At 40.8% G+C, this 16516-nt stretch overlaps 1 protein-coding gene across 4 annotated transcripts; it reads right to left on the bottom strand.

Annotated features, from left to right (window-relative positions):
- Nucleotides 1-1059: 1059 nt before the first annotated feature.
- Nucleotides 1060-12123, bottom strand: slc1a3a (solute carrier family 1 member 3a). 4 transcript variants are annotated; one of them, XM_070905056.1, is made up of 9 exons: nucleotides 11940-12123; nucleotides 10827-10964; nucleotides 4900-5104; nucleotides 4655-4697; nucleotides 3644-3912; nucleotides 3303-3536; nucleotides 2455-2649; nucleotides 1882-2016; nucleotides 1060-1267 (listed from the first exon to the last, which is right to left on the bottom strand). In XM_070905056.1, the coding sequence occupies exons 1-9, from the start codon at nucleotides 12121-12123 to the stop codon at nucleotides 1060-1062; spliced, it is 1611 nt and encodes a 536-aa protein (XP_070761157.1). The 4 variants fall into 4 exon arrangements, with proteins under 4 accessions (XP_070761157.1, XP_070761158.1, XP_070761159.1 ...); XM_070905057.1 differs by lacking the exon at nucleotides 1882-2016; XM_070905058.1 differs by lacking the exon at nucleotides 10827-10964.
- Nucleotides 12124-16516: the final 4393 nt, after the last annotated feature.

Below are 16516 nucleotides of genomic sequence, written 5' to 3'. Positions count from 1 at the left end.
CTGTATTATTGAGTGGGTTAGCGATTTGTGTGGGTATGATTTAATTCAAATGTACAGAAATTGGATCATATTTTTGGTGCTTTTTTTGGTTGTAATATGATGGCTTAAAATCTGATTAAATTCTCAGCTGAGCTAATTTACAGGTAAAAACTTGGCTGAGTGATTTTGGTTCATCAGTCTTGATGATTGTAATGATTGGTTTGAAGAATATGTGTAACAAAAGAACAAGGCTGGATAGTTGCTGAGCTTTTCTGACAGCTGTGTTTGCCTAACAATAGGACTTACTGGTTTGGACAGTTAGGGGACAAAGTCTGTGTGCCTTAAGGTACAGTAAATGGCATCATTCATTCGTTCAGTCGAAATCCGTACACCAAATAATAGAAAATAAAGCCACTAATGTCTGTACAGAAGTTTGTAAATAGACACCCCTTTTCCCCCCAAAGAAGATGGCCTGGTCACCCCAGTGTATGTGCATGATATCCAACACTTTTCACATCCGTCTCCAGATACATTTTTACTACCCTTTCACTTACATTTCCCCTATGAAACACCACTCAAACAAAACAAAAGCAACAACTTTAAAGCCAGAAAAAGTCTGTGCAAGTATGGGCTGTAATCTGCTGCGGTGTTAAGACTCACCGCAATACTGACCTCTAGTGGGCGAGATTAGTCATCACAGTTCTGAGAGGAGTTGGATATGGCATGCAGGCCACGGACCACCAGGCTCTAGAGCAGTTCATTCTTAATAGTAAACAGCTGCCATCCTATGGCAGGCACATATAGTACTCTTAGGAAGCATCAGAGCACAAACCCTTAGAAAAACAATGCAACAGTGAACCATTTCGTGTCTGCAGTGTGTCAGGAAAGCCCACACCAGACTTCACACATTAGGGGAACTCATCTTGGCTGAAATATACTCTAGCTGTAGATCAGTTTAATTTGAACCCTTCAACCTTGTGGGAGGAAGGTTTTCAAATTAAGAAGAGCTTAGTTTAGAACGTGGTTCAATGCAGTGCAATGGTTTTCCTAAGAATGTATGCGACAACAAAAATCTGGCCCCTACATCTTGGTCTCGCTGTCAGGAGGCCTCTCGTTCTCATACTCATTCTCCTGGCAGATGAGCTGGTACGGCTTCTTGTCCGCCTCCTCTACTACTGAGTTGCCCACCTCTGGGTCCTTTTTCTGCAACTCGTGGCGAGAGAGGTGTTCCACTATACCTGCACCAATGGAGTCTCCAAGGACATTGGTGGTGGTGCGCAATCGGTCCCTGAGGAAAGACAGAGAACAGGTGAGGACAGGAGACAGGGAGTAGAAAGAGAAGACAAGATGAGACAAGAAAGGATAAGAGAAGACACAAGAGGACAAGACAAGACCAGACAAGAAAAAAAGAGTAAAGTGGACAAGAGTATGAAATATTCAACAATGCCATTGAAGACATTGCAGGCATAGTTTTAATCGCTCCAACCTTCAACCTTCAAACCACATGAAACACAGCCAGTAGACAGGAGGAAGTGGGGCTTTGCTCTGGGATTGGCTGCAGACTGAATAAAAACCAGATGGATTGAGGGAACCAGATGGAATGTGAAGGGAGTGTCTCTGGAGGCTGTTCTGTAATCCACTCAAGTGTGTACGGCACAACACTTTTGATCCCTTTTAACCTCTAAAAATCCACCCGGGTGGAACTTGATTGAATTCATTCCACACTGTACTTTATTATCTCACAATTGAACCCTCTTCATTTCTCTCTAAAATCAGCATTTACCAGTTTGAACAGAGTGCTGGAGCTACTAGAGGAAAAACCTTGACTGGATCATGTTTTTTATTGACTTTCACATTCTAAGTGAATCGTTTTCTTAGATGTCATATATGGCCAATACTTACAGGAACCAATCAACGGCAATGATGAGTGTGATGTCATCAGTGGGCAGGCCGACAGATGTTAGCACTATCACCATGGTGACCAGTCCTGCCTGAGGGATTCCAGCTGCTCCGATACTGGCCGCTGTGGCTGTGATACTGATGGAAAAAAGTGCAAAAAAGGCAGATGGAGAGAGATTGGAATTGTCTAAAAATCCTTCATTGCAGCGCAACTGTGACAGACATGTCCCAGTATTGACCTCTGTGATTCCTTGGTGATAGCATTGAACTGGGTCACTTAGATTCATTCCCTTGGCTGAAAAACTATCCCCCCATCTATAAGCCAAATACCGAGACTGGTGGTTAGAAAAGACATTAAAGCTGTGGTTTTGAGGCTTGGACATTCTTCACTTGGGTTAAGTCGTATTTCTTGCCATAATGAAAGACAAATGTAAAAGAAATATTCTCTTGTACGGAGCAGACGAGGTTTACTGAATCAAACCATTTTATGTCCTTTTAAACTGTTGAATGAATGACAGTATTCATCTATGTTTAAAGAGCAAAAGTTAAAATGCAAGCGTACAGCATATCACGTACCTGATGGTGAGAATCTGTCCGAAGTTAAGGTCATAATCGTTGACCTGAGCAATAAAGATGGCTGCCAGGGCTTCATACAGAGCTGTGCCATCCATGTTTATGGTGGCACCGACAGGGAGCACGAAACGGGTCACGCGCTTGTCCACCTTGTTGTTTTCCTCCAGGCATTTAAAAGTGATGGGCAATGTGGCGGAACTGAGAGAGGATAGAGGGAGAGGGAGGGTGACGGGAAGAGAGAGAATGAAAAAAAACAGCAAAACAGAAACACAGGAAAAACCAACACACTCTCCTAGAAATTACAATAAGTTGCTGAATTACTGTGACTGCTTTAACACTCATCGGTCAATAAATTGTGCTTATCAACGCTCATCATCTGCAGCATTCAGGAAGTCTGCATACTAAAGTCTAAAACCATTCACTGCAAGCCAGCATTTTTGAAATGCACACTATCCAGATGATTTACATGAAAAATGTAAAAAATCCCAAGTTTCATCTGAAAAAACCCCAAACATTGTTGAGACATAATTACAGCATTTGGGGGGCAATTTGGGGACATTGTTCCTGCAGTTTGTTGGTTTGCTGGTTGCAATAATTATTACTTTTATCCTTTTGCTTTAGTATTTATCTATTTAGTCAGTTTTAATTATATATACTTAAAACGAAACAATTCCTTATATGTGAAACTACACTTTAATTTAACAAGTGAGTTTATTTACTCCTATGTATGTATGTATGTTCATGATGTTTGTTGAAGCAACACAATTTCAGAGTACTGGATATGAGAGAATGACAATAAATTCTACCTTGACCTTTTGAGTTGGACTTCAATTTTGTAACACTTTGCATACCTAGAGGATGTTCCCAGGGCAGTGATGAGTGCCTGCAACAGCCCAGCAATGAACACGAAGGGGTTCTTCCTGGTGACGACGAAGTAGAGTGTTGGCAGGACAACGATGGCGTGGATGAGCAGACCACAAATGACTGTAATTGTGTACATTCCCAGCTGGCCACCCATGGTTGTAATGTCATCCATCTCCACGATCTTACCAGCAATCAAGAACAGGATACCAACAGGGGCATACCTGAGGATCGATGAGTGTTATTGTGAATTTGTAAATGAAAGATTCAGCACTTCATTCTACATTAACTCCATCCAACCATCCACCAATCCAACCCTCCTGGTACTTACCACATGATTATGGCGACCAGCCTCATGATGGCTTCATTGAGACAGTCGAAGAAGTCCTTGAGGGGCAGTCCCTGTTCCCTCATGCTCCCAATGATCAGACCGAAGCATATGGAGAACACCACCAGGCCGAGAGCGTTGACTCCATTAACAGTCCCTGGCACTGGGATCATCTCCTCCCGGGTTATCTCCTGGCTACCATTGAGTGTGAATATCGTGTCATTCACTGTCATCTTCACATGGACAACTCTCTTGGCATACTGCGTCTTGAACTTTGTTTTAAAAAAGAGTTTAGATAGTGATTAATCCCTGGAGCAATAACATCTTATATTTAGAATAACATTTCAAAATCAGGGTCAAGATTCTGGCAAATAGCTTGTTGAATATAAAGAAAATGTGTCTCCAAACTAAAACATTTCCAACATAATATGTTAAATTCTTTACAATAAAATGTACAAATGGAGATTATTGTGATAGGGATAGATGTTTGACAATCACTTAGCATTTCAGAAGGTAGTTATTTATTTGTGCTTTCAAGTTCCTGTATTACCATCTGCTACACCAAATTTCACAATCCCACCAGAGTACCATCCATCTGCTTAAAATGTGTTGGAATGAGGAAGTGAAAGTGGCACTGAGACAAGGTTAACAACTCGGCAGTGTCAGGTGTAAAAATGATTGGATCATTAGGTGCCCATGAGAAAAGACCCACCCCTGTCTGAAATTATTAACTGTAAAACCCATTTTTGCACTCTTTATGTTGGAACTATGAGCAGAGATCGAGATAACCACCAGGAGAAATTTCATCTGATGTGTTTTTTTTATATAGATGGCAAATTTAGATTTAATTGCTGATAGTATGAAGTTCAATTCCAGTGTAACAGAGATCTCTACAAAGGTAGCTGAAAGTCCACAGGAATGACAATGGTAATATGTATGGTATGGTAAATAAATGTGCACTCAGGTACTGATGATGATGTCAAGGAATGAGGGAAGATGTGGTGGGAGAGTTACCTGTTTGGTGCAAGCCTCCACAAGGTTAGGAGGAAACATGTTTCTAGAAAACACAACAAAAGAGGTACATTTCTGTTAGGATTAATAATTTACTTATATATTAGAAATGCACAAAAAACAGACAGTCAGTATCAAAAGTATCAACAAATAAGAGATCATGACTTTTAATTTTTGTGGACAGGATCAGTGTACTGGAGAGCTCGTGTGGCTGTGTTTGGTTGTTCAAGGTGCATAAATGTTGGTACCTGATAAGGTCCAGGAAGGCATCAGCTGGGCTGACCTGCTCTATCTGCGGCTGCTTGGTGAACTCATCCTTTGATCCTTTTCCAGGGTGAATAATGAGCACCATGACGATACCAATGAACACAGCGATGACGGTAGTGGTGGTGTAGTAGACCACTGCCCTCATACCCATTTTACCAGAAGCACGGCTGTCCAGAGCGGCCATACCTGAAAAGGACATATCATGTAAATGATATCAGTACTGCAGGGTTTATCCACTGGTATCTGCACTCATATTATCAGAAGCATGGAGAGACTTTCATGCTGTAGGAATTACAAACAGTTCCTGCAGAGGGAGCAGCAGTGCCATAAGCATGTAGTGCTATAAGCAGCTTCATGTGGCATCACGTAAATTAGCCACATTACCAGTCACTGAGCAGTGTATGGATATATTCATTCATTCATTATTTCACCATTTGTCTAGTTTCAGTCATTCGTTTGCTTTACAATTACACACAATTGGCCTTCTCTGACATGCACTAGAAAATGTTGCTCAACAAAGTAGCATCAAGAGAGTGAGGGCATATTTTCAAATAGTGCAATAATCTCAGAATTAAGTACACAAAAATATGTGTGTTCCTGTCTTTGTTGATGTTTCTATGGAAAAAGCATCCTCATCGTCTTTAGTCATGCTGCTTCATGACCATAGGGTTTGCATAGATGTGTCACTAGCTCCCGTCCCTATGAGCATTTACGGTTAGCCTGGGAAAAGCTGCTGTAATTATAGGTGGAATACACCCATCTGGATTATCTGCCTAACTATCTGTGACCACAAAGAACGGCAAGAAACACGATCTGGCTCTGACCTTTGCTGGTGGAAAAACAGCACCTACTGTACAGCACCCAGCGGGGCAGATCTACCATACAAAATGTGTTTACATACTGTATATTCATATACAGATCATATAATCTAAAGTATAGCTGCAGGGGCAAAAAGTGTTGGCATCATTCAAATAACTGTCTTTTATTTGATCATACAACAGTGCAGCATTCGTTTGTTGTGAACACAAAGAGCAGAGAGACATGTCAGTTACAGATTAACAGCCTGACCTCACCTGAATATTTGTGTCATGGAGATAAAGACAAAACAAAGATGTATCTGTATTTTGAGATGAAAACTACATATGCTGGAGGGCATATCGAGCTGTGGCCAAAGCACAGAAAGTAGCTGATAAAATACAGAGAGACATTTTACACAGAAAAAAATGTGTTGCAGCATGATTCAGAAGAAACAGCTGATGATGAAGTTACAAAGACATGTTCCCTGCTACGTCTGGTAATCTTTGTATTCCAGGAAAGACTGCTTGATACTGTATAATTATGCATGCCTAAAATATGTGGTGAGTTTTATTTTACAGGCCTGCTGAAAAGCCACAAATGAATTTCAGGTTTTGCTAGACGTAGCGGTAAGAATTGATAAACCACTGCTGGAGAAAAAAAAGTCTGTAGCATGGAGGCTAAACCATCCTTCACAGTTCTAATAGCATTAAACATACTTTGCAGGGATACTGCTGGTAAAAAAAGAAATAAAGCCATTCTGGAAACAGACAAGCTGGAAACAGACACTCAGCCACAATAGGCACGACGGTGGCGTTGTATTATCAAAGTGTCAGGTCCTATTCTGGCCATTATCTTCATTCAGAGCTGTACAAGACGAAGCAGGCTTTGTGTGACGGGAGATGTATGTGTTCCTTTCATATGTGGCACTTTGACACCGTCTTTACCAAAGTGTGTGTGTGTGTGTGTGTGTGTGTGTGTGTGTGCATGGGTGTACCTACTGCCCCTGCTTTGGCCCTCTCTGTTCCTCTTGTCTCAACATGCCCAAGACTTAAGCTTTTATCCAATTCTTTTTGATCCTCTTCCTCCCCTCCCTCATTCATTTCTCCCAGATTCTTCATCTCCTCTCCCTCCCACCCCTCCATCCCCACCTCTTGTTTCAGGGTGTCCCCTTGTACCCTTCCCCTGCCCTTCCTCCCCCTTTCCCACCCCCACATCTTGCCTCCTTCCTCTCTTTTTCTTGCACACTGATCTTATTGCTGCAATCCTCTTTCATTGCCACCCCTTCCCTTTTCTGACAGCCCTGGGAAAACTTGTTGACTTAGGCGGCCCCCCACGCACACAATGATCCCCAGCCTGTTGTCCAGGCAACAACGGACACAGCCTCACCAATTCCATCCTTTCAAAAGAACGAAAAGCACCAAGGTTGAAGGAGAGCAGGGAGAATGACTTTCTTTCTCATATGGGGAATGTTCATCAAACACAAAAGTAAGCCTACTTTAGGGGGGGGCATAGCAACTGCAAGAGGTCTGTCCAGGGCAATTAACATCCTCTGACACTGGGCAGAGATTGACTCCGCAGTTCTAGCAGGACTTTACCTGAAGGCCTGCATTTAGAAAATATCTATCAGTCTGCAGAGTTTAAAGGTTTAGAGATGAATAGATTTGATAGAAAAGGTATGATGATAATGATTTCTCTAAAGGCTATGCTTAATTTTAGATACTGACACATTTAGGTAAGCCTTTACATGCAATACTGATAGTAAAATCATACATACATACATACAAATGCATAGATGATGCATTTTTGATTTCAACCAAAGCATAGAACTAGTTCTATACGATGCGACTACATAGTAATTCAACACTGCAAGGGACCATTTTAGGAAGATCTTTACATTTTACTACAAGATACTTACATACTTTTACAAATTGTCAGTAAAATTTTGAATCATGAGCTGACAGTTATTGGATAGTTACTGTGTCATTATTTCTACCTTTATGTTGCTACCTTTATTTAACAAACTGATTTGTGTGAGAGGATGGGAACATGTGAGATATTGAAAGAAATGTGGTTATGGATGAAGAAGATCAATGAGGGGTGTTCACTTGTCTGCTCTTTCTCACTCTCTCACTGAAACACACAAGCCAACTTCTCATAATATGATCTTTGGTTCTCCTGCTTGTCTGTCCACTAATCTCGCTTTCCTTCATTTCCTACCTTCCAGGGCCCCACTGGGCTCAAACTTTCTGATTCTCAACTCAACCTCACTTTTAGACAGGATCAAAATGCAGAGGCCTTTCAACAGGGACAACACATTTCACATAGAGGCGTTTGCAGAAAATAAGTCATAGGAGCTCTGACACTCTTATACTCTAAAATGTGTTATTCTCAAAGTCGGGCTCCAAGTCATGTATGTACAGCAATCACTGCTCTATAAATAGAGCTTACTGCAGTTATATTTAGGCTGTAGGACATGCTGTGGGGATAGAAACACAGATAAACCTACAACATAAGTATGTCAAAACGCTCTTCAAGATCCAGAGAAGGTGTTGTCCTCTAAAGTAACCTAATGCCACTTGAGTTACTTCTTAACTGAGGTCATAGTTTCAGCAGAAATCTGAAAAAACTGTGGGAGAAAAAAGTGACTTTCAATAACATACGGTGAGTATGCAAGCATTTCATAAACCTGAGGTCTGCACAGCTGTTTTGCAGGTGTTCATTTAACATATTGGCCAAAAAAAACAATGTAATAACTTTTTCCCAATGTGAGTAAAGCTAATAATCTAGGGATTCTCTCTTATTGTTTTGAAAGTCAATATTCCTTTGAGACAGTGAGTTGCAGCGTGTCAGCATGTGCATGTGGGTTAGTGTGTGTATCCACTAAATGTGCACATGTGTGTATGTCTGTGTGACCTCTGACCTCGATCTACTCTAAATTCCCGACTGACTGCTGATGACAGCTCTCAGCTTTAGAGATGTACAGATGTATATCCTTTCTTGTCAATAAAGTAAATAAAGTCCACTCAACATTTGTCATTACTGACACACTGTGATAGAGTGGGTTTAAGAGCAGGTTTAAGAGTAAAGAGGAGGCAGCAGTGGATGAGAAATCTTTCAAAGTACAAATATGTTTCAATACTATACAGAAAACCTGATTTCATTTTAAATTCTAGGGGTCTGGAATCTACTATTGAGCCAGGTCAAAGTATTTGCTGCTAGTTAATTGTTGGCATGCTACCCTTCTGGCTGATGCAGATAAAGCCAGTTCAAACCGGTGCTGTTGCACTAACAAATGACATAAATATAAGGTATATTATTGTTTGCACTGTAGACTTTCCAAATCAAGCGGCATAAGCAAATTGTTACTCAAATATAAAATAACCAAATAAAAACATGATATTCTCTGATAAGTCTCTTTCTGGGAGATGGGAAGAAGAACATTCAAAAATGGCAGCAATAATGTATTATTTGTAGTAATATAGTGGTTGACTTTTTCTAGTGTAATGACAACTTTATAGCAGATAACACTGCATCAGAGGACATGGATAAGGGCACTTGTACACACACATGAGAGAGGAGCCGTGTGACAGATGACTTGGCTACAGAACAGCCCTCTTTGTTGGTTTCCACATGTTGTATCTGCGGCCATGTGACATGATGTCAGAGGATGCTGATGTTACGCCTGGCTGCAGCACAAAGCAGGTTATTATCGAACAACGTGTCTCTGTCATCCCTTCAGGAGACTGGCCTCTTGCCCTGTCAATCACTGCTCAGAGACTGGACATTTGGTCTCAGTATGTCCCACCTACATTTGTCAGTCAGTGCTGCTGACCTGTGTTTTTGGAAAGCTCACAGGTTCCATAACGTTATCTGTACTTAAACTTCCATAACAAGTAGAGGCTCTGCTCAGTAACAACCCTCAGGCCTTTGGCTCTGGAAGAAAACCTCCATGCGTGTCTGCCTGGGTTTATGAACCATATCAACAGTGAAGAATTAACTCACTGGATTAGAGGTGAAAACCTCAGCCTCATATGTTTGTGTTTTTCTGAAATACATTCCCAAATACACGTGAGCTGCTGGAGGTACAAGATGTACTGAAACCACAAAGCAATCCAGTCCACAAATTCTGAATTGCTTATTCAATTAAAACACAATAAAGTTGGGACTGCTTTGGTCATGTTGTATCAAGCTCAAGAGCATTACAACCTAGGTCAAGCATGTGATTGAGACCAGTTCTGTAAGTTGGAAACATATCTCAGTCTCTCTCTGTGTCTCTCATGAGGTCATCCTAACTCCGTCCACCACTGGGCCCAAAACCAACAAACAGCGTCGGCTGAACAAACAGCTGGCTCCCTCTGCCACTCATGAGGTACAAGTCAGTGGAGCCACAAAACAACAAACAGCACCGTCACTGATATGAACCTTATACACAGAAAACACATGCTACCTGCAAAACATGTACATAAACGGAGTCAGAGAGTGATCCTGCTTTTTCCACATGCAAACTGATGCTGTGCTGTAGCTCCACTTCAGGCTGATAGAGATGCAGTATCAGGGGACACAGTAGTAGAAGGTGGATGGGTTGTGTCTGGTGGGGGGTATTTCTACAATTTTACTAAATGTGAAGTGTGATATAAATATTGATATAAATTTAGAACAAAACAGTGTCACAGCTGTTAACTGTACGTGTTAACGCTAAGTGTGCTTATTTTAGATATCCGAGGTACATTTGAAGTAAAAATAGCCAATGACAACTGAACACTTGATTTATTGTAATTATGTTACAACCATGTGGGAGTGCTGTGTGTAAGCCTTGGGTGTGTGCAACATTGTCACATTTATTTGGAGAAGTTAGCATTATTGATGCAATTAGTAAATCATTTCTATTAGAGTCATATGTATGAGAAATACAGTATATATCAGTGACTGAAAAGAAAAGGGTTAGCAAAAAAACACCATTATGTGAAAATCTTGCTGTGTGACTGCTGTGTGAAAAGAATATAAGAGTGAGAGCTGAATAAACTAATGAAATGAAACTGTTCATTTTGATAGGAGATGCATCTGCAGCCTTCAGAGTCCTGATGGTGTATAAATGACCTGATGTTCATACCTGTGATGAGACTGGAAACCAGCAGGGGCAACACGAGCATCTGAAGCATCCTCATCAGCAGTTCTCCAGGAAAAGAGAAGAACTTGACTTCACGGTAGGACATGTTATAAGGTCGCAGGGCAAATCCCAGGATTATGCCTGCAGAGAGGATCAGATGAGGAAGAAAAGTCAAAACTTTATTTGAAAGTTTCCTTTTCCTCGTCTTTTGTGTTAACATGACTGGACCTTAAGATCCCTGTAGCAGAATATAATCACATTTCTGCAGAATGTGGCAAATGTATGAATGGATATCAATACCATAACAATATTAAAAATAACACCTGACTCACATGACTGCCTTGTAAGAAAATGAGTTGTGTCTACTCACATTCTCACAAATAAAATACAGTGGACCTGTAGGAGTGATGTAGGGGAGGTGGGGCTTCACTGTTAAAAGGTGAAGAATTCTTCAAAATACCAAAGATGTGCAGTGACTGTCCCTTCTGCTGTGGTCATTTTTTAAACTTGATTTTCTGATGCAGAAGTTCTTTTCTTCAGTCAGTGAAGTCTATTCTCTTAAAAAGCTGTTTGTCCAGTGCAGCACTAATCCAACAACAGGCCCAGGTGGCTGACCCAGCGGCCTGAAGTGAAAAATACCCAGAATTTAACAATCAGTCAAATGTGTTTGTCCTGGCATGGTGTAATTCTAGCAGGGCTGCAGATGTGCAGGGGGTGGGTGGGCCTGACTCACTTCCCACTGAGTGAGATTCAAAGGTTAATGGCAACAGGTCAAGGGTCAGTTACAGGGTCAGATAAAGGCCAGTCTGCTAAGTTCATCTGAGTTCCCTCTTTTCACTCATCCGGTGAGTTTGTTTCAATTCTTTTCCTTCTTCCGTCCTGCTCCAGAGGTGTTTGTCACACAAGATTGATGGATTGTTGGGGTGACGCAGAAACTCTGCTGCCTTCTTCTTTACTAGTTTGAATAGAGGAGGGGTGACGTGGTGATAGATGGAGAGGAGAGGAACAAAGTCTCCTCCAAAAATCTCCAGTTTTAAATCAACTAAATTACCAATAGAGTTCAGTGTTTGAACAGTGAACAGTGAGTCTTAAGTGAAAAAAATGTTTCCCACTTACCAATAATGACAGCAGCGATGGTAAAGATCACAAAGGCATTTCTTATGAAGAATCCTTTCACATCATCCTTCGAGATGTTCTCCACTCTTTTCTTGGCCAGCAGTGATCGGGACTGGATCCCGGCTCGGATCTGGTGGAGACCTCTTCGGGTCCTCTGTGGGTTCTCCCCATTGCTCTGAGTCATAGCTGCCGAGTTTGAACTCCTCTCAACTGTGACGGCAACACCTGCTGATCCACTTGTTCCCTGTTGCTCTTCTTCCTCTCTGTCCCACCTCTCCTTTGGTTACAAGTGTCCTGATTGAGAAAGAAGGAAATATTATGTGAGTTAGCATTAGTTACGTGAGCACAAAACATTATAAAAAAGTAGTCTAAGTTCAGTCAGATAATGAAGGTTTGTAATTTTAGCACCTTTTGAGTTGTGCTGTGGATCATTGCTCTGCTGCACTCTATATGAACTGTCACTTAAAACCTCTACATACAATATACAGCACATACAAAGTGGACAAACGTCAGGAAACTATTCTGGTAATAAAAGTGAAACAAACAAACCAAAAGCCAAATCAACATGTATCATAATGATCATGATAATAATCATGCAACCTGTCAAAAAATGCATTATAAGAAACTTAAATGCTTGAGCTCTTCTGTCAATGAACTGCTGTATTCCATTAGAGAAGAACACATGTGTTGCTCCCACAACTGTGAAGGCATGCAGACTTCCTCCTACATACACTCGAGTAGCTACAGCACACGTGTACAGTTTGTGTCTGATGGTTTTACTGATATTGATTCATAGATCTCACACACACGCAGACACACACAGATGCAGGTTACTGGTCAAAATACACATTAAATGGTAAAATACTAAGAGAGAAGTTGTTTCTGTACCTTTAGATTTGAGCAATAACTTCCTTTGGAGTGATGTCTGATGGAGTTTTTTCAGGGGAACGTTCTGGTTTAAAGCCGATCAGTGTGAGAGGGACAGAGGAGCTCTTTGGCTGTGAGCTGGTTGGTGTGAGCAACCAGCAATGAATAGAAAAGAGGGGAGAAAGACGAGAGGGGAGGAGAAAAGGAAAGGAGGGAGCAGCGGTGGGGATGAGGGAATAAAAGAGCCAGTGAGAGAATGGAGGCGGCGCTATAGTAGAAGAAAAACTTGCGTTAGACACTCACACAGTGTGGGCTTGTGGGGAGGTGAGGCGGGATCTAAAAAAGTGAAGTAATTTTGGGGGGGGGGGCTTTTTAGACAGAAGGGAGCTTGAGGAATAATGAGCTTTCCAAGCAGGAAAAAGAGAAAGGACCTTCTTGTTTTCTTCTGTCCCTCTCAGCCTTCCTTTCAAATGGTTTTTCACGCTTGAAAAGTTCAGCCTGATTGGAGATTCCTGCAGAGAGTGAGTCAACAGAGAAATAAAAGCGCTCCATCCATCAAAACAATATGGAAGTAGATTAGCCATTCATACATTTATTTTGGCACATCTCCAACAGACACACTCATCAATCAATCTCACTTTGTCCTCTTTTGCTGCTTTTTAGGACATTACACATTTACACCATACAGAGTCCACTTGGGCATCTTTTTTTTCATGAAAAACTGTGCAGTCTTTAGTTTGTCAAGCTAAACAGAGCGGCTAAATATTTACAAAGTGCCAGTGGTGCAACTGGTTCTCTGCAACTTTTGGCTACAAAACAATCAATGCAAACAGTCAGGAGGCTTTTGGCAAAGAAGCTGAGTGAGACTGTGCTACTGGGACAGTTAGCAACACATTTGCCATAAAAAAAAACTTAACGACTACTTAAGCTTTGGCACGAGAGACACAAGTGGTTAGAGAGTGAAACAGTTCAATGGAGGATGATTCCAAACTCAACAGGCTGATGACCGGGAGTTTAGTTTGGCAGCCAAAAATTCAGGAATTCACAGTTCGGCATGTGCAGTGTGTTTAACGCTGAGGGTGCGTACGGAAATGTGTGTGTGAATGTGGGTGAATCTGTGGGGGAGAGAGTAAGTGAGAGAGGCAGAGCTGAAGGCATCCTTTCTGACTCATACCAAGGGAATCCGTGTTTGGCAGAGATGTTGTGAAATGTTTCAGCCGTCAGTCCACACACACACACACACACACACACACACACACACACACTCAAACTGTACCTTATGCTTCATATGACCTCAGTAAAATTATATAATCTCTGACTCGGGCATGTTTCTTGTATACTATTAGATTAGATATAAGATTTTTAACACCATCAACAGATTTCTAGAAAGAGTTTTAAATACATAAACAGTAGCAGTGTACAGGAGAGTTCACTCAAAAAGACAATTAAACAATTTTCCTCTTCCTCCCCAGAATTCAAAGTATCCATCCAGATAGCTTGGATTTGCTAACATGTGGAGATAAGTGCTTTGGTTTATAATTAATAATATGTGTAAATGTTCACATGTGTATGTGTATAATAATATACAAAGCACCAAATATTTAAAGTCAGCAATAATATGTTTTATATAACGACACAGTTACTCACAATAATCCACAGATCTTGTTGTTTCTTCCTAATGTGCAGATATAAACAGTTGGTAGCAATACTTTGATATGAAATTCAGTGCAGACCTTCATGTTTCCCACAGGTTAAATTTGAAAAACTTTGGTGATTCCTTAACTTTTCATCAGGCGGCATCATCTAAATTTAAATTTCTCCAACACTTTGATTTATGGCAGAATACCCGTTAATTAATAAATTCCCTTTCCCATCAGTCTCAGCTGTACTTTGTGTTGACAAAGTCATTAGCAAAAGTTAACATGTTAACACACTAAACTAAGATGGTGACCATGGTAAACATCAGCATGTTAGTACGCTGACATTAGAATTTAGCTCAAAGCATCGCTGTGCCAAAGTATAGCCTCAAAGACTCTGGTTGTTCCCTTAAATCACAGAATTGATTGACAGTCTACAGTCTCTCACACAGGTGCCTGTAAAAGTCGATTTAACAGCTGGAGTACTCTTCAACGATTAAAAAAAACCTGACAGCTCATAGCTGTTTTCTAAATGAATAATGCTGTCTTTTCTAGCTGCCTTACAGAGTTATAAAATGCTGGCAAGCAAAGACAGCTAACCACAAAGAAATATCCAAAGTAAGAAAAGATAAAAGAAAAAAGTCTGATGTAAAAGTAGTATTTGGGTTAACAGTTGTAGTGGTGTATAATTAACGTAAATTTTAAGCACTTTAAGTCTGAAGACGAGCACACACAGCAGATTAAGATGTTTGCGATCAGAGAGCAAATACTTGGAGCTGTTACTGTCAGACTGCAATCATTATTCATAACAAAACGGAGCAACAAAGAAAAGCACAGAATTGTTGGTGAAATCATCGTTCCTCTGAGAGGCTTAGATAACCATCATTAGCTTTGAACAAACAGGCAATTACTGTATGAACTGCAGTGAGAGAGAATATGAACTGAGTTACGATCTTCCTCCGTCATCCCCTGGGCCTCAGAAACACTGAACAGCTTCTGTCAACACTTCAGCCTGAGTTTAGACTGAGTCACTGGCTTATTAGTGCACAGACCGGCTGTCATTGTCAGTGGCTGTCAGGACTGTAAACCCTGCTACATCACTGACTGCTGTTATGGCTTTTATTTTGATGAAGAGAATGTTGATATTATACTTGACTGTCTGGCAAATCACCATTAGTGTATTTGATCTATGATGATGTCCTTGTCATAGAGAATACAATAGATGTAATAATGTAATTCGCTCGTCAACAGAGAATAATGTTACTGCTTACTGTGTCACAAAACATAAACTGCAGCATTTACATACATCTCTTCATATGACTGCATGTGAATCACATTTTCATGGAAGGAGTGTGAACATTTCTAGCTTGTAGGTCAGGTCATCCATTACTTGCAGGGTTGGTGTTTCAATCCCCTGCTGAAGGCCACATTAAGTAGGCGAGACACTATAACCCAAATTGTTCCTGATGGGCAGCAGCTCGGGCGCCATTAGTTTGTGTATGTTTGTGTGTACGTGTGGGTAAATTCTCTAATGGTTGAAAAGCGCTATTTAAAGTAAAGTCTATATACAAGAATCCATTTTTACTTTCTACACTTCTTTTATTCTGATAGAGCTAATTGAGTGAACAACTTGATGTCCTCTGCTGATGTTCGCTGTAATGACATGCAATACATTTCAACACCAGCACAACACCACCACTAACTACGCCCTCAACAATAATAATAATAATATAGTTGAATTAATCTCTGACAGTGTCAACAAAAACTGAACATTATAATGCAGTCACGTACAACACCACCACTACCATCTTGTTAAAGATGAAAGAAGGAAAAAAATGCTTTTACATTTGTAGTGTAGAGAAGTTTGAATGGAACAGTCTGTCCCAGAACAGACTGAGACGTAGAAACACTCGCTGGCTCGTCTCATTGGCTGATGTAAGCGGGGCTAGGGACAGAAACAATACTGAACAAATAGCATTGAGGATGGAGGTAGTGACTGATATCACAGCTCCCTCCTGCACCAGTGTCAGATATTATTTCTTTCGCAAATAAGTAAGGAAGATGTTTATTTCT

The sequence above is a fragment of the Enoplosus armatus genome, chromosome 4, assembly GCF_043641665.1.
Source record: "Enoplosus armatus isolate fEnoArm2 chromosome 4, fEnoArm2.hap1, whole genome shotgun sequence".
NCBI lineage: Eukaryota > Metazoa > Chordata > Actinopteri > Centrarchiformes > Enoplosidae > Enoplosus > Enoplosus armatus.
This window is presented reverse-complemented; position numbering and strand designations above follow the sequence as displayed.

Coding starts and splice junctions, on each gene's coding strand:
- slc1a3a (XM_070905056.1), bottom strand. CDS start 12,123: ATGACTCAGAGCAATGGGGAGAACCCACAGAGGACCCGAAGAGGTCTC. Junction 3,537..3,643: donor CTGGTCGCCATAATCATGTG/GTAAGTACCAGG, acceptor ATCGATCCTCAG/GTATGCCCCTGTTGGTATCC. Junction 2,017..2,454: donor GGACAGATTCTCACCATCAG/GTACGTGATATG, acceptor TTTTTCCATCAG/TATCACAGCCACAGCGGCCA.